This window comes from Bombina bombina, chromosome 6 (assembly GCF_027579735.1).
Source record: "Bombina bombina isolate aBomBom1 chromosome 6, aBomBom1.pri, whole genome shotgun sequence".
Taxonomy (NCBI): domain Eukaryota; kingdom Metazoa; phylum Chordata; class Amphibia; order Anura; family Bombinatoridae; genus Bombina; species Bombina bombina.
The window spans coordinates 1152642082-1152666423 of NC_069504.1; the positions used below are offsets into that span (position 1 = coordinate 1152642082).

Here is a 24342-nt window from a genome sequence, read left to right on the forward strand (position 1 = left end):
GCAAAAGGCCCTTTTAAGGGTTATTTGTAATTTAGTGTAGGGTAGTGTTTTTTTATTTTGGGGGGCTTTTTTATTTTGTTAGGGGGATTAGAGTAGGTGTAATTAGTTTAAACATCTTGTAATTTCCTTATTATTTTCTGTAATTTAGTGGGGGGGGGTCATACTTTAGATGATTTTATTTAATTGTAATTAATTGTATTTAATTTAGTTAATTTATTTAATTATAGTGTAGTGTTAGGTGTTAGTGTAACTTAGATTAGGTTTTATTTTACAGGTAAATTTGTCTTTATTTTAACTAGGTAGTTATTAAATAGTTAATAACTATTTAATAACTATTCTACCTAGTTAAAATAAATACAAAGTTGCCTGTAAAATAAAAATAAACCCTAAGCTAGATACAATGTGACTATGTTATATTGTAGCTAGTTTAGGGTTTATTTTATAGGTAAGTATTTAGTTTTAAATAGGAATTATTTAGTTAATTGTAGTAATTTTATTTAGAATTATTGCAATTATATTTAAGTTAGGGGGGTTAGGGTTAGACTTAGGTTTAGGGGTTAATACATTTAATATAGTGGTGGCGGCAGATTAGGGGTTAATAATTTAGGTAGTGTCGGCGATGTTAGGGGCGGCAGATTAGGGGTTAATAATATTTAACTATTGTTTGCAATGCGGGAATGTGGCAGTTTAGGGGTTAATATATTTATTATAGTGGCGGCGATGTCCGGTTCGGCAGGTTAGGGGTTTAAATGTTTATTTTAGTGTTTGCAATGTGGGGACGGGCCTCGGTTTAGGGGTTAATAGGTAGTTTATGGGTGTTAGTGTACTTTTTAGCACTTTAGTTAAGAGTTTTATGCTATGGCGTTGTAGTGTAAAACTCTTAACTACTGACTTTTAAATGCGGTACCAGTCTTGACAGAAGAGGGTCTACCGCTCACTCTTGGTCAGACTCGTAATACCGGCACTATGCAAGTCCCATTGAAAATATAGGATACGCAATTGACGTAACTATCTGTTCAGTATATGGCCCATCTAATATAACTGAGCGCGTATTTTTTAAACAAAACATGGGTACACTTAGAATATATATATATATATATATATATATATATACATATGATATATATTTCCTACTCATAATATGTTAAAAGATGTATTTAAGTCATATTTCTATGAGTGGACTAGTAGTTATAATTCAATATAGATATATGTATATTTGACTTTATTTGTATATCAGTTGATAATTAGACATACTATTATTTGATTTTGATAGAATCATATCATTTCATATCTAGTACATCTCCAAATCTGAATGTATAAAAACATATGATATAATTCACAGCACAAATTACATAGGCATTTATATACCAGTATATACCAGTCATATTTAGAACCTCAATTGTCTGAAAAACAAAGATGTTATTTATTTTAAATATACGGCTATATATTAATTTCACTTCATATATACTGTCTCATATATACTTCAGTATCTTGGGCATCAGAGACATCATAGATGTATGTTTATATATATATATATATATATATATATATATATAGAGAGAGAGAGAGAGAGAGAGAGAGAGAGAGACAGAGAGAGAGAGAGAGAGAGAGAGAGACAGAGAGAGAGAGAGAGAGAGAGAGAGAGAGAGAGAGAGAGAGAGAGAGAGAAGCAAGTAAAATGTGTCCACTCAGTATACTGGGTAGATACAAGTGATACTCTATAATTGGCGCTAGTCAATATTATGTAGGGTATAATGGCAGCTATATAGGACAAGTACTGGTTGAGATGTATGACCCCAATCAGTAAGAGTAAATGTGTATACAAGGGTTGATACAGTGCCTATATATCCAATAAAATATGGGTTATGTACAGGGATATAAATGAAAGAAAAAAATAAAATAAAGAGATAAAAAGTATATAAAATGTGAAACAATGTTCATATGAGTCTTTAGAATGTATATAGTCCGTAATATATCTTCAGCTAAAGTTGATATGCAGTAATAGATGGTATATAATACCCTTACCAGATATTACCCCAATCTAATGAGGTAAGTATGCCGCACTGGGGGTATATATAGATGGTTGAATCTTCTCCTTGTATCCAGATGTGATGCCTCTTTAGGTTTTCGTTAGCATCCTGGAGTATGCAGGGGTGTGTGTTACGGTACCAACAGGATACCAAGGGTTAATACCAGGGAACAATGTCCTGCATAGGGAATCAGCAATTCACAACCCAGCCAGTTTTCAGGTTTAAAACAGAATGACATTTATTAAAAGGCTATGCCTAGTATTTATGCAGGTCTGACCCCCCCCCCCCCCAGATGGGGGTTGAAAGGCTGTTGTACATTACATGGAGGGAACAAGCCCTTTGACATGATACAATAGAATTATATTACTTAAACACTTCAACCACAAGACACTCTTGGCCCTTCTTATCACTTAGGCGTTTTCTCTCTGGAGGTGATCAAACAATAGAATGCTTAGCACTAATTAGATTATAGCTGGAGCCAGCAACTCTGTCTTTAGAAATTAGTTTCTTAGCTAAACACAATTAACTCCTTCAGTCCTGACAGAAGGGTCTGTCACATATCTCCCCCCTTGTGGAACACTCCGGCAGACCCGGCTTGACCCTTTGGCGGGTCAACCTGGGGATGACCGGACTAGGAGGTGGTAGGCATGTCAGTTTGCCAGGACAATCCATCTGTATTCCCGTTATGAGAGAGAATTCCTGTCCATACAAACAAGGGTTCAACTTCCTCAGTGCCCAGACTAGGGCTAAACAGTCCTTCAAAATCCCATCAGCTTCTTTACGAGTTTTCTGTACCTGCTCTTTATAGGTATCCACAATCCCTTCATACTGACATAGGGTGCCCTTGAGTTGCTGCACCTCACTATGAGCCAGCGTCAGCTTCTCCTCAAGTGTCGCTAAGTTTGTCTTTAATGTTTCATGTCCCACTCTCAAGCTGGTGTTTTCTGCAGTCTGTCGGTGCAGCTTGTCTAGCAGAGATTCACGTTCTAAACGTGCTTTTTCCTCTGCGCTCCTCTTCTCCTTCATCAGCGCATTGTAACGGGACTTCCACGTATCAATAGCGGATAGAGATTTACTGAGCTCAGTGTCCTGGGGCTTAGCAGCAGGGGGGTCAGTCTCTGCTGCACGGATCTGAGCATGGGTAGTCACAGGGTTAACATCAGCGGGACCCATGGGAGCATAGGCAGAAACAAGGGGAGCCAAGTCATTTCCAAGAAGAACATCAGCAGGTAAGTCCTTCTTGACCCCCACATTCACAGGTCTAGCGCCCACTCCCCAATCCAAATGTACCCTGGCAACAGGTAGGCTGAACACATCGCCCCCTGCTACCCTCACAGCCTTAGTGTCTCCAGTGTACTGTTTCTCAGACACCAAGTTCTTTTGAAGCAAGGTCATGGTAGCACCAGTATCCCGTAGACCACTGACCTTCTTCCCATTCACTTTAACCAGTTGCCGGTTATTCCGGTGGGCAGCTTGCACAAGGTCTGCCTCATGTAGGATGCTCCAGCATTCTTGCGCCTCTACGTAGCGGGCCACAGGCTGAGAGTTACGTGGGATTCCGCCGGCGGGTCTTCTCCAGGACTGTGCTTGGTTCGCTGCATTTAGGGGACACTCTGGTCTTTTGTGCCCTAGTTGCTTACATCCAAAGCACCAAATAGGCTGTGAGTAGCCCCGTGAATTGAACCGGGCTCTCTGAGGGTAGTTCGTGGCCGGAGGCCGTGTGGTATAGCCGTGCGCCGGGGGTTGGTAACTGGCAGCTGCTGGGGTGACTGGGGGTCTGTACTCCACTCTAGCAGGGGGCTTAGTGGTAGCAGTGTCCAGTTTGCGGGCATCCATATACTCATCTGCCAGGCGAGCAGCTTCATGCAGGGTGGAGGGTTTACGGTCCCGAACCCACTCTCTAACTCCTGCTGATAACTTGTCAAAGCAATGTTCCAACAGGAATAGCTGCAGCACCTCTTCCCCAGATACGGCTTGGCACCCCGCTATCCAGTGAGCTGCTGTGCGGTGCACCTTACATGCCCACTCAACGTAGGAATCACCAGCTAATTTAACAGTGTCTCTGAACCGCCTCCGGTATGCCTCCGGTGTAACCGCATACCTGGAGAGCAGAGCCTCTTTCACAGTATTATAATCCCCAACCTCCTCATCTGGAATGGCCCGAAAAGCCTCACTGGCCCGGCTGGATAATTGTCCGGATAATATCGTGACCCAGTCCTCTGCGGGTACCTTGTGTAGTGCACATTGCCTCTCAAAATCCGCAAGGAACCCATCAATCTCTCCTTCTGTTTCCAGGAAGTTTTTAAAAGCTGCAAAATTTACTTTTCTCTTTTCCACTTGGGCTGCTGCAGCGCTGCTTTGGTGAAGTAGGTTGGCCTCCACAGCTGCTATGACCCGGTCGATAATTTCCGCAGATGGGTTGGGGCCATAATATGCCAGTCTTATTTTAACCGCCCGATCAAAGCTTGCTTCTTCAGGGGTTCTGTCTGATATGCTGGGCCCATTGGTTCCTTCTGTCCCTGGTACTCTTTCCATCTTAGTCAGTATTGTAATAATCCCCCTCTTCCTGAGGTTACTGGCTTGTGTAGTTGCTCTTCTGGGCGATAAGGTTCATCCCGTCGCTTGCCACCAATTGTTACGGTACCAACAGGATACCAAGGGTTAATACCAGGGAACAATGTCCTGCATAGGGAATCAGCAATTCACAACCCAGCCAGTTTTCAGGTTTAAAACAGAATGACATTTATTAAAAGGCTATGCCTAGTATTTATGCAGGTCTGACCCCCCCCCCCCCCAGATGGGGGTTGAAAGGCTGTTGTACATTACATGGAGGGAACAAGCCCTTTGACATGATACAATAGAATTATATTACTTAAACACTTCAACCACAAGACACTCTTGGCCCTTCTTATCACTTAGGCGTTTTCTCTCTGGAGGTGATCAAACAATAGAATGCTTAGCACTAATTAGATTATAGCTGGAGCCAGCAACTCTGTCTTTAGAAATTAGTTTCTTAGCTAAACACAATTAACTCCTTCAGTCCTGACAGAAGGGTCTGTCACAGTGTGTTTCTGGTTGTAAATAGATCCCTTACACTTCCTGTGGGTTGGTGGTTAGCCTCTTGGAGTACTTTTTCTGTCTTGGTATAAACTTTCTCCAGCGTAAGGATACCCAGGGAGACAAGAAAGAATATATAGTGTAATACAGTTTATTTACAATTAGGCACAGAAATGTAATTCACATAGCACTCACATTTAACATCCTCAAACTGTATGAGGTATGTGTATGGCATATAGGACTCCTATGGGTCCTTCCACAGATAGAAAAAAGATACAAGAACCCCAATCTTAGTATAAAACTTTGTAACGAAGTATTATGCAGCTGTTGCTTTTTCCCAAGTTAGGTAATACAGTACAGTACAAGTATCTCGTGGAATAATGCTAGCGAACTAGCTACAAGGAGTGACAATGTTATTAAAAACGATTAAACAAAGCACAGATTAAAATAAGTATCTAAAAAGAGTAAGTAATTTCCCTGACGCGTTTCAAAGGTTTTTTTCCAATAAATCCTTCTCCCTGGGTATCCTTACGCTGGAGAAAGTTTATACCAAGACAGAAAAAGTACTCCAAGAGGCTAACCACCAACCCACAGGAAGTGTAAGGGATCTATTCACAACCAGAAACACATCCCTGCATACTCCAGGAGGCTAACGAAAACCTAAAGAGGCATCACATCTGGATACAAGGAGAAGATTCAACCATCTATATATACCCCCAGTGCGGCATACTTACCTCATTAGATTGGGGAAATATCTGGTAAGGGTATTATATACCATCTATTACTGCATATCAACTTTAGCTGAAGATATATTACGGACTATATACATTCTAAAGACTCATATGAACATTGTTTCACATTTTATATACTTTTTATCTCTTTATTTTATTTTTTTCTTTCATTTATATCCCTGTACATAACCCATATTTTATTGGATATATAGGCGCTGTATCAACCCTTGTATATATATATATATATATATATATATATATATATATATATATATATATATATCAGTAATTATTATATTAACTCATATGAAAACGATAGACAATTGGTTGAACTTTAAATCTTCAGACTCTTATGCTTTCAAATTACACAGGTTAAGATATTTCTTCCTTAGACACCTTTAACTCAGAAGAGGGTTTTGTATATTTAGCTTAGTATGGAGTAATTAACACTTAACTGTAAATGTTTACCTTTCCTAGAAGCTTGTGCTTCAAAATAAGTGATCACTTGTAGACTTCTAGGCTGCGACCCACAGGGGTTCCTGTGATCAAGGTCAGTGGTTCTTAAACCAGTCCTCAGGACCCCACAACCAGTCCAGGATTTTGGTATTACCCAGGTGTGTCTAAGGAGTTTTAAAAAAAACACAACTTAGACACAACTGGGTAATCCCTAAATCCTGGACAGGTTGTGGGGTCCTGAGGACTGGTTTAAGAACCACTGATCTAGGTAATAGGTTTCTAAGGACAAATTAATTTAAAGATTTTAATCTGGGAAAAACATACAACAAAAACTTTATTGAAATTACCTCTTTTCTGAGACCGTAATCAAAGGTTTTTGAGGTGTCACATTATCACTTACAGTTTGGGACATCTGTTTGCTCTCTGGAACAAATACACCACATTTGCTCTTTAGAAGTCCTGGTTAGTGTACGACTGAACATCAGGAGGTCTGAGTAAACATACTTTATGTGTTATGTGACAGGCTATACTTGTGCTGGGTATCTGAGCTTTCAGCAAACGGGGGGTCTGGGTTACCCAACTCAGTCATTGATAGAGAGAACTGTATCATTTACAGTTATCAAGACATTTTTATATAACACTGAAATATTACATATATATATATATATATATATATATATATATATATATATATATATATATATATATATATATATATAAAAATTAAATACCACTCACCAATACCATGACAACATATACAAGTTATATTTACACTATACTGTAGTCTATTAAGTGTAAGTGTAAGATAGCATTATGCCTAAAAAACAATGTACATATCTTGATTAAAAATACTTTATTGCTAAAACATTCTAACCATCATCTGAGCCTTCAGTGAGTCATAATCTGTTTGCTGGTGGTGTGTATATATAGGTGTGTATATATAGGTGTGTATATATAGGTGTGTATATATAGGTGTGTGTATATAGGTGTGTATATATAGGTGTGTATATATAGGTGTGTATATATAGGTGTGTATATATAGGTGTGTATATATAGGTGTGTGTATATAGGTGTGTATATATAGGTATGTATATATAGGTGTGTATATATAGGTGTGTATATAAAGGTGTGTATATATAGGTGTGTATATATAGGTGTGTGTATATAGGTGTGTGTATATATATATATATATAGGTGTGTATATATAGGTGTGTATATATAGGTGTGTGTATATAGGTGTGTATATATAGGTGTGTATATATAGGTGTGTGTATATAGGTGTGTATATATATAGGTGTGTATATATAGGTGTGTATATATAGGTGTGTGTATATAGGTGTGTATATATAGGTGTGTATATATAGGTGTGTATATATAGGTGTGTGTATATAGGTGTGTATATATATAGGTGTGTATATATAGGTGTGTATATATATATATAGGTGTGTGTATATAGGTGTGTATATAGGTGTATATATAGGTGTGTGTATATAGGTGTGTATATATATAGGTGTGTATATATAGGTGTTTTAGGCTTGCTGTATTGATTCTCTGTTAAAGTAACATTGTCTGTTTAAGTATAATTGTTAGCTAACCAAGGTAGTTAGGCAAACAAGGTTTTGGGGTAACCAAGGGGAAATATATTTATTTTATACTTTTAAGTTAAACCTTTTATTAAGAATGTGTGAGAATCTCATTCAGTGTACAGCTTGCCACATGTTTGCATCACTGGAGCAGCCGCTTCTGGGATTATATGTTTGTGGCAAGTGCGAGCATATTGTCTCTTTAGAAACTCGTATTGGGGATCTGGAGGAACGAATTGCAACACTACATGAAATTCAGACACTTGAAAGGGAAATGGATAGGACTGAGCTGGTTGTTAATGGTTCCAGCAGTGGGAATGGGGAGGATTCAGATGAGGAGACTCCAGGATGTAGCTGGGTCACAGTTAGAGGGCGAAGTAAGCGGAAGAGACAGGCCAGTTCTGAGCTGGTACACCCCAATAGATTTGCAAGATTAAGTGAAGATGTTGGGGATATCAGTTCAGGGGTGGCAGTGTCAGAGAGGGCCGTGTTGCCTAGTATAGTGAACAGTCCTTTAGCTGTGGAAGAGGAGCATACTATGGTGGGCAGTCCTTCAGTCATGGAAGAGGGGCATACAAGTCAGGGCCAGAGGCAGATGTTGGTGGTAGGAGACTCTATTATAAGGAAGGTTGATAGGGTAATTTGTCATCCAGACCCTTTACATAGAACAGTTTGCTGTCTTCCAGGGGCTCGTGTTAGGCATATTGTGGAGCGTATTGATAGATTGTTAGAGGGATGCGGGTCTGATCCTGCAGTCATGGTGCATATTGGTACTAATGAAGAAATCAGCGGGAGATGGAGAGTCCTAAAAAATGACTTCAGGGAGTTAGGTAGCAAGCTTAAAGCAAGGACATCCAAAGTAATATTTTCTGAGATATTACCAGTGCCGTGTGTTAACTCAGTAAGGCAGAAGGAGCTAAGGTCTGTTAATTCATGGCTAAAAACATGGTGTAAAAATGAGGGGTTTGACTTTTTAGAACACTGGGCTGATTTTTCACTAGGGTACAAATTGTACAGTAAGGATGGATTGCACCTGAATGACATGGGTGCAGGTGTGTTGGGGGAAAGGATGGTAGCATGTTTAGAGAACCTTTTAAACTAGGCAAAGGGGGGGAGGGTCAATTTGAACAAAATAGAACAGAGAGATCAGTGTCTGAATATGTCACTCCATTAATATCTCAAGGAAGGGATGACTTAAGAAATGTCACATTAGAAAGTATAGAGGAAAGTACACCAAGTAGCAGCAGAAAGCACATGAAAATTAAATGTATGACAACAAATGCAAGAAGCATGACAGGTAAAATGGGGGAGCTGACGCTCTTAGTTGCAGAAGAGGACTATGATGTTATCAGTATAACTGAAACTTGGTGAGATGATTCACATGACTGGGCAGTTAACTTAGAGGGGTATACTTTATTTAGGAGGGACAGGAATAATAAAAGGGGTGGAGGAATCTGCATGTATATTAAACCTGACCTTAAACCTACAATAAGGGAAGATATTTATGATACAAGTGACAATGTAGAGACCCTGTGGGTTGAAATAAAGAGTGGGGGGAAAAATCCTAAAAAAATATTACTAGGAACATGCTACAAGCCTCCCAACATTAGTGACCCGGAGGAAACTCAACTACTTATCCAAATAGGTAAGGCTGCTAATAACAGTGCTGTAATTATGGGAGATTTTAACTACCCTGATATAAACTGGGCCAATGAAACTAGTAATTCAGCTAAGGGGGATAGATTTTTAAATGTTCTCAGGGATAACTTCTTGTCACAATTAATAGAGGAGCCAACTAGGAGTAAAGCTATATTGGATTTAGTGCTATCAAACAATACAGATATAATATCAAACATAGAAGTTAAAGAACATTTGGGTAACAGTGATCATAACATGGTCACATTTGAAATCTCTTTTCATATGCAGTGTTTTAAAGGCTTAACTAAGACTTTTAATTTCAAGAAAGCAAAATTCAACGATTTAAGGAAATCATTAAATAATGTAAATTGGGACAATGTATTTTCTAATAAAAATACAGAGGATAAATGGATAATATTTAAAAATTTGTTAAATAAATATACATATCAATACATACCATATGGTTATAAAAATAAAAATAAAAAAAAAAAGCCGTTATGGCTAAATAAAAATGTGTTAAAAGAAATTAGGAAAAAACGTAGGGCATTTAAATTATTAAAAGAAAATAGTACAGACTCAGCATACAATATTTATAAGGAATGTAACAAAGCATGCAAAAAAGCAATCAAATTAGCCAAAATTGAAAATGAAAAATTAATTGCCAAGGATTCTAAGTCTAACCCTAAAAGGTTCTTTAAGTACATAAATAGCAAAAAATCTAAGAAGGATAATATAGGTACATTAAAATGTGTGGAGGGTAGCATGATAAATAATGACAGGGAAAAGGCTGAGGTACTAAACCAGTTTTTTTCTTCAGTATACACAAGAGAGGAACCATTGAATGATACTTTGGAACAGAATAGAACATGCCAGTCCATACCACTAACTGGGTTTTGTTTAGAGGATATCAGGAAAAAACTAAAAAATATTAAGGTAAATAAAACTCCAGGCCCAGATGGAATACACCCAAGGGTGTTAAGTGAACTTAGCACTGTTATAGACAAACCTTTACTCTTAATTTTTCAAGACTCATTATCCTCAGGCATGGTACCCCAGGATTGGCGTAAGGCTGATGTGGTGCCACTCTTCAAAAAGGGAAGCAGGGATGATCCAGGAAACTATAGACCAGTTAGTCTGACATCAATAGTGGGGAAGATATTTGAAGGGATTATAAGGGATTATATTGATGAGCATATTCGTGTAAACAAGATTATGAGTTCTAATCAGCATGGCTTTAGGAGAAATAGATCATGTCAAACTAATCTAATTAGATTCTACGAGGAAGTAAAAATATAGATAAAGGGGAATCAGTTGATGTGATATACTTAGATTTTGCAAAGGCATTCGATACAGTGCCATATGAGAGATTAATGCACAAAATTAAGGGACTGGGAATAGCTGAAAATGTTAGCTCATGGATAAATAACTGGATAAAAGATAGGGAGCAACGAGTAGCAGTAAATGGATCATACTCAGATTGGACAAAGGTAATCAGTGGCGTCCCCCAGGGATCAGTACTGGGCCCTGTTCTTTTTAATATTTTTATAAATGACTTGGAGCAAGGATTAAATAGCGACATCTCTATTTTTGCAGATGATACTAAGTTAAGTAAGGTCATTAGGTCAGAGCAGGATGAACTCTCTTTGCAAAGGGATTTGCGAAAATTAGAACTATGGGCAAGTGAATGGAAAATGAGATTTAATACGGAAAAATGTAAGGTTCTACATTTTGGAAGTAAAAATAAGCAGGCTATGTATTTTTTAAATGGGACAAGACTTAGCCAAACACAGGAGGAAAGGGATTTGGGAGTAGTAATAGATAACAAGCTAAAAATGAGTGCACAATGCAGGGCAGCGGCTTCAAAGGCTAATAAGATACTAGCATGTATTAAAAGAGGCATTGATTCAAGGGAGGAAAGCATAATTCTGTCATTATATAAAGCCCTGGTAAGACCTCACCTTGAGTTTGGAGTGCAGTTCTGGGGACCGATTGCTAAAAAAGATATTGCAGAACTAGAAAAAGTTCAGAGAAGGGCCACAAAGCTAATAAGGGGATTGGAGAAATTAACCTATGAGGAGAGGCTAGCCAAACTGGGTCTGTTCTCTTTAGAAAAAAGGCGCTTGAGAGGTGACATGATTACTTTATATAAATATATTCAAGGCCCATATACAGAGATGGCAGAAGCTCTTTTTATTCCAAGAAAATTGGTTCTGACAAGAGGTCATAATTTAAGGTTGGAGGAAAGGAGATTTAATCTCCTGCAACGGAAACGTTTTTTCACTGTAAGAGCAATAAAATTGTGGAACTCATTACCAAAGGAGGTAGTGAATGCCAATACCATAGATACATTTAAAAATAGTCTGGATAAATTTCTGTATATAAACAAAATTCATGGATATGATTGCTAGTATTAAATGGGTCACATTTTAATGGGGTTATTTAAGCTTAATTGGAGCTTTTTGTAAGTATTTTAGATTTGTATAGGTTGAACTCGATGGACTTCAGTCTTTTTTCAACCTTATCTACTATGTTACTATGTTACTATGTATATATATGTGTGTATATATAGGTGTGTATATATATGTGTGTATATATAGCTGTGTATATATAGGTGTGTATATATATAGGTGTGTATATATATAGGTGTGTATATATATATAGGTGTGTATTTATGTGTATTTATGTGTTTATATGTTAAAAAATGGTGCCAATAGGTTTGCTCAACACAGGGTTTCCATAAACCTTCAATTTGTAAAAAGAGCAATATCTGTGAAGCGCAATATAATGAGGTATGCCTGTACTAATGGCCGATCATCAGCAAAATTTAACCGCAGCCATAGATTAAAGGGACAGTCTACACCAGAATTTTTATTGTTTTAAAAGATAGATAATCCCTTTATTACCCATTCCCCAGTTTTGCATAACCAACACAGTTATATTAATATACTTTTAACCTCTGTGATTATCTTGTATCTAAGCCTCTGCAAACTGCCCCTTTATTTCAGTTCTTTTGACAGACTTGCAGTTTAGCCAATCAGTGCCTGCTCCCAGATAACTTCACGTGCACAAGCACAGTGTTATCTATATGAAATGCATGAACTAACGCCCTCTAGTGGTGAAAAACTGTTAAAATGCATTCTGAAAAGAGGTGGCCTTTAAGGTCTAAGAAATTAGCATATGAACCTCCTAGGTTAAGCTTTCAACTAAGAATACAAAGAGAACAAAGCAAAATTGGCGATAAAAGTAAATTGGAAAATTGTTTAAAATTACATACTCTATCTCAATCATGAAAGTCTTTTTTGGCCTAGATTGGCTCTTTAATATATAGAGATATACATAGATAGATAGATATACATATTTACTGCGTTTGAGCTGTTTTGGGCCACGACTTACACTTTTATTGATGCCTTTCACAACAATGCTCGGATCTTGCGGAAGACGACAGACGTGGACCTCTAAGAATAAGTCCTGCAGCTTGTTGAGGTTGGACTGAAGTGTCTCCTGTCAGATTAAATCACTGTGTTAGTATTGAGGTGGTTGTGATGTTGCTAAAAGGAGCCTATAACAGGCGGAAGTTCAGACAGATTATTTTCCAACACATCTGACCTGTGTAACATAAAGCACACATTTCACATTACACAATAAACATGGCTGTGACTTCACTGGGCAACATGTATTTTGCAGAACATTTCCATACAACACAAAGTGCAGTGTACAGGTAGAGCTGGGTTCTTAGCCACAATCTCAGCTGCCCCTAGTAATGCCAAATATGGCTGACCACTTATTGTCCCAAGGCCGCATTGGCCTAGCAGGATACAAGGAGATTTCCCAGTGAGCTGCAGCAGCTGGGTCTGGAAAGCTACAATTTAAAAGCATGATTAATGGATTCGATTGGGCTGTAGGGAGCCTCTATAACAACAACCATACAAATTAATATTGTATAATTCTGAAAACAAATATGGGGTAGGGGTATCCCAATAATATCCTTTTGAGAAAAATGGGGTGTGCACTTTATACTTAGTCAACAGAACATAGGGCTGGTCCCCTTTATTTTCCAGGGCTAGGCCCTGATTACACCTTCTTATTCATAGACCATAGACTATACCCCCTCCCTTGTGATGTGCTAATTCTCTTTGCAAAAGTTTTATTTATAAGAACAAACATGACAATCACATATTGTGTGGTTTGCATAAAGTCATTTGTAAGCTGATATTTCTTATTAGTCTGATACCTGCAGGTTACTATGCGGCTTCATCTTCAGACTACACAGGCAGCTAGCACTGCAGCCGGCCCTTTGATTGAAAACAGATAAAACAAAAAAACTACACAGAATCCTTCATCACACGGAATAGCAGGCTGGGGACCTCACACTGTGCCCAGAGCTTTTCCTTTATACTTTAGCACAAAGATTTTTTTCCCTAGCAACTTCACTTTTATTCCCAATTGCTCATACAAGGGCATTCTGCAGAATATATAACTACTATGTGACTGGCAATGATGCAATGTCATATACAGCTCACATTAATACAGGGATAAAATCATGTCATTGTTCCCAGCCTGTAATAAGTCCTACCTGCGTCATGTGTCTTATTGATGGCACTTTGTGTCTAATTTTATTTAGATGTCGCACAAACAGGAGCATAATATCAGGTCTGGCATAGACCATCTCCAGGATACAGGAAATACACCGATACCAGTTTTATATAGCTGGTTATTTATTGTACAATTTTATTACGCTGTTATTTTCATCTTTCGGTAAACTATTGGTACACAAGACCATTATTACCACCCACAAGGGGCAGACAACTTGTATGCATTACAGTTCTTTATCATCTGCATTTTGTTACATTTTTATTTTGAACATATTTACAATTTACAAAGGTTGATATCTGTCTATCTCTCCCTGTCTATCCCTCTCTCCCTGTCTATCCCTCTCTCTATCTATCCCTCTCTCCCTGTCTCTCCCTCTCTCTCTGTCTATCCCTCTCTCTATCTATCCCTCTCTCTATCTATCCCTCTCTCCCTGTCTATCCATCTCTCTCTGTCTATCCCTCTCTCCCTGTCTATCCCTCTCTCCCTGTCTATCCCTCTCTCCCTGTCTATCCCTCTCTCCCTGTCTATCCCTCTCTTTCTCTCTGTCTATCCCTCTCTCCCTGTCTATCCCTCTCTCTCTGTCTATCCCTCTCTCTGTCTATCCCTCTCTCCCTGTCTATCCCTCTCTACCTGTCTATCCCTCTCTCCCTGTCTATCCCTCTCTCCCTGTCTATCCCTCTCTCTATCTATCCCTCTCTCCCTGTCTATCCCTCTCTCTCTGTCTATCCCTCTCTCTATCTATCCCTCTCTCCCTGTCTATCCCTCTCTCTCTGTCTATCCCTCTCTCCCTGTCTATCCCTCTCTCCCTGTCTATCCCTCTCTCCCTGTCTATCCCTCTCTCCCTGTCTATCCCTCTCTCTCTGTCTATCCCTCTCTCTGTCTATCCCTCTCTCCCTGTCTATCCCTCTCTCCCTGTCTATCCCTCTCTCCCTGTCTATCCCTCTCTCTCTGCCTATCCCTCTCTCCCTGTCTATCCCTCTCTCTATCTATCCCTCTCTCCCTGTCTATCCCTCTCTCTGTCTATCCCTCTCTCCCTGTCTATCCCTCTCCCTGTCTATCTGTCTCACCCTGTCTATCCCTCTCTCCCTGTCTATCCCTCTCTCTGTCTATCTCTCCCTGTCTATCCCTCTCTCCCTGTCTATCCCTCTCTCTATCTATCCCTCTCTCCCTGTCTATCCCTCTCTCTCTGTCTATCCCTCTCTCTATCTATCCCTCTCTCTATCTATCCCTCTCTCCCTGTCTATCCATCTCTCTGTCTATCCCTCTCTCCCTGTCTATCCCTCTCTCCCTGTCTATCCCTCTCTTTCTCTCTGTCTATCCCTCTCTCCCTGTCTATCCCTCTCTCTCTGTCTATCCCTCTCTCTCTGTCTATCCCTCTCTCCCTGTCTATCCCTCTCTACCTGTCTATCCCTCTCTCCCTGTCTATCCCTCTCTCCCTGTCTATCCCTCTCTCTATCTATCCCTCTCTCCCTGTCTATCCCTCTCTCCCTGTCTATCCCTCTCTCTCTGTCTATCCCTCTCTCTATCTATCCCTCTCTCCCTGTCTATCCCTCTCTCTCTGTCTATCCCTCTCTCCCTGTCTATCCCTCTCTCCCTGTCTATCCCTCTCTCTCTCTCTGTCTATCCCTCTCTCCCTGTCTATCCCTCTCTCTCTGTCTATCCCTCTCTCTGTCTATCCCTCTCTCCCTGTCTATCCCTCTCTCCCTGTCTATCCCTCTCTCCCTGTCTATCCCTCTCTCTCTGTCTATCCCTCTCTCTCTGTCTATCCCTCTCTCCCTGTCTATCCCTCTCTCCTGTCTATCCCTCTCATGGTCTGCTCCCTGTCCTATCCTCCCCTGTCTATCCTCTCTCCCTGTCTGTCCCCTCTCTCTCCTGTCTATCCCCTCTCCTGTCTATCCCTCTTCTCTCTGTCTATCCCTCTCTCCCTGTCTATCCCGCTCTCCCTGTCTATCCCTCTCTCCCTGTCTATCCCTCTCTCTGGCTATCCCTCTCTCCCTGTCTATCCCCTCTTCTCTGTCTATCCTCTCTCTGTCTATCCCTCTCTCCCTGTCTATCCCTCTTCCCTGTCTATCCCTCTCTCGTGCTATCCCTTCTCCTGTCTATCCCTCTCCTCCCTCGTCTATCCCTCTCTCCTCGTCTATCCTCTCTTCCTGTCTATCCCTCTCTCCCTGTCTATCCCTCATCCCGTGTCTATCCCTCTCCCTGTCTATCCTCTCTCTGCTCTATCCCTCTCTCCCTGTGCTCTATCCCTCTCTCGCTGTCTATCCCTCTCTCCTGTCTATCCTCTCTCCCTGTCTATCCCTCTCTCCCTGTCTATCCCTCTCTCCCTGGTCTATCCCTCTCTCCCAGTCTATCCCTCGTCCCTGTCTATCCCTCTCTCCCCTGTCTATCCCTCCTCCCTGTCTATCCCCCCTCTACCCTGTCTATCCCTCTCTCTGTCTATCCCTCTCCCTGTCTATCCCTCTCTCCCTGTCTATCCCTCTCTCTGTCTATCCCTCTCTCCCTGTCTATCCCTCTCTCTGTCTATCCCTCTCTCTGTCTATCCCTCTCTCCCTGTCTATCCCTCTCTCCCTGACTATCCCTCTCTCTCTGTCCCTTTCTCCCTGTCTATCCCTCTCTCTGTCTATCCCTCTCTCCCTGTCTATCCCTCTCTCCCTGTCTATCCCTCTCTTCCTGTCTATCCCTCTCTCCCTGTCTATCCCTCTCCCTGTCTATCCCTCTCCCTGTCTATCCCTCTCTCCCTGTCTATCCCTCTCTCCCTGTCTATCCCTCTCTCCCTGTCTATCCCTCTCTCTCTGTCTATCCCTCTCCCTGTCTATCCCTCTCTCCCTGTCTATCCCTCTCCCTGTCTGTCCCTCTCTCCCTGTCTATCCCTCTCCCTGTCTATCTGTCTCTCCCTGTCTATCCCTCTCTCCCTGTCTATCCCTCTCTCCCTGTCTATCCTTCTCTCTGTCTATCGCTCTCTGTCTATCCCTCTCTCCCTGTCTATCCCTCTCTCTGTCTATCCCTCTCTCTCTGTCTATCCCTCTCTCCCTGACTATCCCTCTCTCCCTGTCTATCCCTCTCTCTCTGTCTATCCCTCTCCCTGTCTATCCCTCTCTCCCTGTCTATCCCTCTCTCTCTGTCTATACCTCTCCCTGTCTATCCCTCTCTCCCTGTCTATCCCTCTCTCTGTCTATCCCTCTCTCTGTCTATCCCTCTCTCCCTGTCTATCCCTCTCTCCCTGACTATCCCTCTCTCCCTGTCTATCCCTCTCTCTCTGTCTATCCCTCTCCCTGTCTATCCCTCTCTCCCTGTCTATCCCTCTCTCCCTGTCTATCCCTCACTCTGTCTATCCCTCTCTCTGTCTATCCCTCTCTCCTTGTCTATCCCTCTCTTCCTGTCTATCCAACTCTCCCTGTCTATCCCTCTCTCCCTTTCTATCCCTCTCCCTGTCTATCCCTCTCTCCCTGTCTATCCCTCTCTCCCTGTCTATCCCTCTCTCCCTGTCTATCCCTCTCTCTCTGTCTATCCCTCTCCCTGTCTATCCCTCTCTCCCTGTCTATCCCTCTCCCTGTCTATCCCTCTCTCCCTGTCTATCCCTCTCTCTCCGTCTATCCCTCTCTCCCTGTCTATCCCTCTCTCCCTGTCTATCCCTCTCTCCCTGTCTATCCCTCTCTCTCTGTCTATCCCTCTCCCTGTCTATCCCTCTCTCCCTGTCTATCCCTCTCTCCCTGTCTATCCCTCTCCCTGTCTGTCCCTCTCTCCCTGTCTATCCATCTCCCTGTCTATCTGTCTCTCCCTGTCTATCCCTCTCTCCCTGTCTATCCCTCTCTCCCTGTCTATCCCTCTCTCTGTCTATCGCTCTCTGTCTATCCCTCTCTCCCTGTCTATCCCTCTCTCTGTCTATCCCTCTCTCTCTGTCTATCCCTCTCCCTGTCTATCCCTCTCTCTGTCTATCCCTCTCTCCCTGTCTATCCCTCTCTCTGTCTATCCCTCTCTCTGTCTATCCCTCTCTCCCTGTCTATCCCTCTCTCCCTGACTATCCCTCTCTCCCTGTCTATCCCTCTCTCTCTGTCTATCCCTCTCCCTGTCTATCCCCTCTCTCCCTGTCTATCCCTCTCTCCCTGTCTATCCCTCTCTCTGTCTATCCCTCTCTCCCTGTCTATCCCTCTCTCCCTGTCTATCCCTCTCTTCCTGTCTATCCATCTCTCCCTGTCTATCCCTCTCTACCTTTCTATCCCTCTCCCTGTCTATCCCTCTCTCCCTGTCTATCCCTCTCTCCCTGTCTATCCCTCTCTCCCTGTCTATCCCTCTATCCCTGTCTATCCCTCTCTCTCTGTCTATCCCTCTCCCTGTCTATCCCTCTCTCCCTGTCTATCCCTCTCTCCCTGTCTATCCCTCTCCCTGTCTATCCCTCTCTCCCTGTCTATCCCTCTATCTCTGTCTATCCTTCTCTCCCTGTCTATCCCTCTCTCCCTGTCTATCCCTCTATCTCTGTCTATCCTTCTCTCCCTGTCTATCCCTCTCTCCCTGTCTATCCCTCTCCCTGTCTATCCCTCTCTCCCTGTCTATCCCTCTCTCTCAGTCTATCCCTCTCTTCCTGTCTATCCCTCTCTCCCTGTCTATCCCTCTCTCCCTGTCTATCCCTCTCCCTGTCTATCCCTCTCTCCCTGTCTATCCCTCTCTCTCTGTCTATCCCTCTCCCTGTCTATCTCTCTCCCTGTCTATCCCTCTCTCCCTGTCTATCCCTCTCTCCCTGTCTATCCTTCTCTCCCTGTCTATCCCTCTCCCTGTCTATCCCTCTCTCCCTGTCTATCCCTCCCTCCCTGTCTATCCCTCTCTCTGTCTATCCCTCTCCCTGTCTATCCCTCTCTCTCTGTCTATCCCTCTCTCTCTGTCTATCCCTCTCTCCCTGTCTATCCCTCTCTCTGTCTATCCCTCTCCCTGTCTATCCCTCTCTCTGTCTATGCCTCTCTCTCTGTCTATCCCTCTCCCTGTCTATCCCTCTCCCTGTCTATCCCTCTCTCCCTGTCTATGCCTCTCTCTCTGTCTATCCCTCTCCCTGTCTATCCCTCTCTCTGTCTATCCCTCTCTCTCTGTCTATCCCTCTCCCTGTCTATCCCTCTCTCCCTGTCTATCCCTCTCTCCCTGTCTATCCCTCTCTCCCTGTCTATCCCTCTTTCCCTGTCTATTCCTCTCTCTGTCTATCTCTCTCTATATACATCTATCTCTCACTGTCTATCACTCTCTCCCTGTCTATCTCTCTCTCCCTGTCTATCCCTCTCTCTCCCTGTCTATCCCTCTCTCCCTGTCTATCCCTCTCTCTCTCTGTCTATCCCTCTCTCTGTCTATCCCTCTCTCCCTGTCTATCCTTATCTCTCTGTCTATCCCTCTCTCTCTGTCTATCCCTCTCTCTCTGTCTATCCCTCTCTCCCTGTCTATCAAACTCTCTCTGTCTATCCCTCTCTCCCTGTCTATCCCTCTCTCCCTGTCTATCCCTCTCTCGCTGTCTATCCCTTTCTCTCTGTCTATCCCTCTCTCCCTGTCTATCCCTCTCTCTCTGCCTATCCCTCTCTCCCTGTCTATCCCTCTCTCTATCTATCCCTCTCTCCCTGTCTATCCCTCTCTTCCTGTCTATCCCTCTCTCTGTCTATCCCTCTCTCCCTGTCTATCCCTCTCCCTGTCTATCTGTCTCTCCCTGTCTATCCCTCTCTCCCTGTCTATCCCTCTCTCCCTGTCTATCCCTCTCCCTGTCTATCCTTCTCTCCCTGTCTATCCTTCTCTCCCTTTCTATCCCTCTCCCTGTCTATCCCTCTCTCTCTGTCTATCCCTCTCCCTGTCTATCCCTCTCTCTGTCTATCCCTCTCCCTGTCTACCACTCTCTCTGTCTATCCCTCTCTCTCTGTCTATCCCTCTCCCTGTCTATCCCTCTCCCTGTCTATCCCTCTCTCTGTCTATCCATCTCTCCCTGTCTATCCCTCTCTCCCTGTCTATCCCTCTCTCCCTGTCTATCCCTCTCTCCATGTCTATCCCTCTCTCCCTGTCTATCCCTCTCTCCCTGTCTATCCCTCTCTCCCTGTCTATCCCTCTTCCCTGTCTATCCCTCTCTCTCTGTCTATCCTCTCTGTCATCTCTCTCCTGTCTATCCCTCTCTACTCTGTCTATCCCTCTCTCCCTGTCCTATCCCTTCTCCCTGTCTATCCTCTCCCTGTCTATCCTCCTCTCCCTGTCCCCCCCCCACTCTCTCCGGTCTAGTCCCTCTCTCATGGTCTATCCCTCTCCCTGTCTATCCCTCTCTCTCCTTGTCTTATCCCTCTCTCTCTTGTCTATCCCTCTCTCCCAGTCTATCCCTCTCTCTCTGTCTATCCTCTCCCTGTCTATACCCTCTCGCCTGTCTATGCCCTCTCTCCTCCTGTCTATCCCTCCTCCCTGTACTACTCCCTCTCTCCCCTGTCTATCACCTCTCTCCCTGTCTATGCCCCTCTTCCTCTCCCGGTCTATCCCTCCTCCTGACTATCCCTCTCTCCCTGTCTATCCCTCTCTCTCCTGTCTAATCACCTCTCACCTGTCTATCCCTCTCTCCCTGAGTCTATCCCTCTCTCCCTGTCTATCCCTCTTCATCCTTGTCTATCCCTCTCTCCTCGGTCTATCCGTCTCTCTGTCTATGATCCCTCTCCCTGTCTATCTCCTCTCTCCATGTCTATCCCTCTCTCCCTGTCTATCCCTCTCTCCCTGTCTATCCTCTTCCCTGTCTATCCCTCTCTCTTGTCTATCCCTCTCTCCCTGACCTATCCTCTCTTCCCTGTCTCCTCCCTGTCTATCACTCTCTCCTAGTCCTATCCTCTCTCCCTGTCTAACCCTCTCATCCCTGTCTATCCCTCTCCTTTCTGTCTATCCCTCTCTCTCCCTGTCTATCCCTCTCTCCCTGTCTATCCCTCTCCCTGTCTATCCCTCTCTCCCAGTCTATCCCTCTCTCCCTGTCTATCCCTCTCTCCCTGTCTATCCCTCTCTCCCTGTCTATCCCTCTCTCTCCCTGTCTATCCCTCTCTCTCCATCTATCCCTCTCCCTGTCTATCCCTCTCTCTGTCTATCCCTCTCTCCCTGTCTATCCCTCTCCCTGTCTATCCCTCTCTCCCTGTCTATCCCTCCCTCCTGTCTATCCCTCTCTCCTGTCTATCCCTCTCTCTCCCTGTCTATCCCTCTCTCCCTGTCTATCCCTCTCTCTGTCTATCCCTCTCTCCCTGTCTATCCCTCTCTCCCTGTCTATCCCTCTCTCACTGTCTATCCCTCTCTCTCTGTCTATCCATCTCTCCCTGTCTATCCCTCTCCTGTCTATCCCCTCTCCTGTCTATCCCCTCATCTCCCCCTGTCTATCCCCTCCTCCCTGTCTATCCCTCTCTCTGTCTATCCCACCTCCCTGTCTATCCCTCTCCCTGTCTATCCCTCTCTCCCTGTCTATCCCTCTCTCCCTGTCTATCCCTCTCTCTGTCTATCCCTCTCTCCCTGTCTATCCCTCTCTCTCTGTCTATCCCTCTCCCTGTCTATCCCTCTCTCTCTGTCTATCCCTCTCTCCCTGTCTATCCCTCTCTCCCTGTCTATCCCTCTCCCCTGTCTATCCCTCTCTCGTCTATCCCTCTCTCCCATGTCTATCCCTCTCTCCCTGTCTATCCTTCTCTCCCTGTCTATCCCTCTCTCTCTGTCTATCCCTCTCTCCCTGTCTATCCCTCTCTCCCTGTCTATCCCTCTCTCCCTGTCTATCCCTCTCCCTGTCTATCCCTCTCTCCCTGTCTATCCCTCTATCTCTGTCTATCCTTCTCTCCTGTCTATCCTCTCTCCTGTCTATCCCTCTATCTCTGTCTATCCTTCTCTCCCTGTCTATCCCTCTCTCCTGTCTATCCCTCTCCTGTCTGTCCCCTCTCCTGTCTATCCTCTCTCTCAGTCTATCCCTCTCTTCCTGTCTATCCCTCTCTCCCTGTCTATCCCTCTCTCTGTCTATCCCTCTCCCTGTCTATCCCTCTCTCCCTGTCTATCCCTCTCTCTCTGTCTATCCCTCTCCCTGTCTATCCCTCTCCCTGTCTATCCCTCTCTCCCTGTCTATCCCTCTCCCTGTCTATCCTTCTCTCCATGTCTATCCCTCTCTCACTGTCTATCCCTCTCTCCCTGTCTATCCCTCTCCCTGTCTATCCCTCTCTCTGTCTATCCCTCTCCTTGTCTATCCCTCTCTCTCTGTCTATCCCTCTCTCTCTGTCTATCCCTCTCTCCCTGTCTATCCCTCTCTCTCTGTCTATCCCTCTCCCTTGTCTATCCCCTCTCTCCCTGCCTTCTTTCCCTCTCTCTCTGTCTATCCCTCTCTCCCTGTCTATCCCTCTCTCCCTGTCTATCCCTCTCTCTCTGTCTATCCCTCTCCCTGTCTATCCCTCTCTCCCTGTCTATCCCTCTCTCCCTGTCTATCCCTCTCTCCCTGTCTATCCCTCTCTCCCTGTCTATCCCTCTCCCTGTCTATCCCTCTCTCCCTGTCTATCCCTCTCTCCCTGTCTATCCCTCTCTCCCTGTCTATCCCTCTCTCCATGTCTATCCCTCTCTCTCCCTGTCTATCCCTCTCTCCCTGTCTATCCCTCTCTCTCCCTGTCTATCCCTCTCTCCCTGTAATATCCCTCTCTCCCTGTCTATCCCTCTCTCTCTCTGTCTATCCACTCTCCCTGTCTATCCCTCTCCCTGTTATCCCTCTCTTCCCTGTCTATCCCTCTCTCTCCTGTCTATCCCTCTCTTCCTGTCTATCCTCTCTCCTGTCTATCAAACTCTCTCTGTCTATCCCTCTCTCTGTCTATCCCTCTCTCCCTGTCTATCCCTCTCTCGCTGTCTATCCCTTTCTCTCTGTCTATCCCTCTCTCCGTCTATCCCTCTCTCTCTGCTATCCCTCTCTCCCTGTCTACCCTCTCTTATCTATCCCTCTCTCCCTGTCTATCCCTCTCTCTGTCTATCCCTCTCTCTGTCTATCCCTCTCTCCCTGTCTATCCCTCTCCCTGTCTATCTGTCTCTCCCTGTCTATCCCTCTCTCCCTGTCTATCCCTCTCTCCCTGTCTATCCCTCTCCCTGTCTATCCTTCTCTCCCTGTCTATCCCTCTCTCCCTGTCTATCCCTCTCTCTCTGTCTATCCCTCTCCCTGTCTATCCCTCTCTCTCTGTCTATCCTCTCCCTGTCTATCCCTCTCTCTGTCTATCCCTCTCTCTCTGTCTATCCCTCTCCCTGTCTATCCCTCTCCCTGTCTATCCCTCTCTCTGTCTATCCATCTCTCCCTGTCTATCCCTCTCTCCCTGTCTATCCCTCTCTCCCTGTCTATCCCTCTCTCCATGTCTATCCCTCTTGTTACAGAAGCATTAGTTATTTTGTTGTGAAGAAACTTATTTCCCAGCAGCAATGCCTGAACCAGCCAAGCCAGCGCCTAAGAAGGGCTCCAAGAAAACTGTAACAAGTATCATTTCATAAAGGGTTAACTCTGTTCAGTTTTGAGAAAACTATTTTCTGAGGCAGGTTTCCTAGCATATTGTGTACTGTAATTAAGTTTGTGATAAGCATTCACTGCTAGGTGATAAGAAGGACTCAATTGTTTTCTTGTGTGTACTTGTTATCTGCTGTGGCCTGTCCAAGGGCTTTGTCTAAATGTGTGATGGGGGATTTTATGCTTCCCCCCCTGGGAGTGCCCTGTGTGCATGTAACCTAAATAAAAAGCAGGCTGGGCATCCCAGTCCTCAGTTCTTGGTTGTCCCTCAATCGCAGCGTTGACTCGTTTTTGTGGGCAGAAGGGTATCCTAGCTGTACTACAGCTAAGGGGGATTATTCTACATTTGCGAGACTCATATAGAATACTATGGAAAGCAGTTTCTCCCCTCTTCAGCAATAGGAATCCAGGCTACTAAGCGGTCCATCTCTCAGCGAGACTAAGGGTAACCGTAACATTTGGCGGCAGCGGCGGGATTTTCCTGGATTTCCTAGGAGAGGTACAGAACGGATGGAGAGCGCTTACGAAAAATTGAAGCGTACAACCCTAAAGGATTTACTTGAAAGCAGAGGGGGGTACGCCAGCAACCGGCCGAGGAGAGAGCTGATCGCAGAATTGACCGAACTGGATCAGAGCTTCACAATGGCGGAAACACCGACCACGATTAGTGACGAAAAAACCAGGATTGTTCGGGAAAGGCTCTCATTATACGGGCCGAACCCCTCCATGGAATTGGTACAGCAGTTGATGGCGGAAGCGGACAAGGATATACT

The 24342-nt window shown here is 43.9% G+C and overlaps 1 protein-coding gene across 1 annotated transcript in view; it reads right to left on the reverse strand.

The window, feature by feature from the left end:
* Positions 1-24342, reverse strand: part of LOC128664933 (phosphatidylinositol 3-kinase C2 domain-containing subunit gamma) — a 491959-nt gene that overhangs the window by 63149 nt on the left and 404468 nt on the right. Inside the window, exon 9 of the mRNA XM_053719726.1 lies at positions 12889-12996. Coding sequence (XP_053575701.1) covers positions 12889-12996 — 108 coding nt within the window. The remainder of the gene's footprint in view (positions 1-12888; positions 12997-24342) is intronic.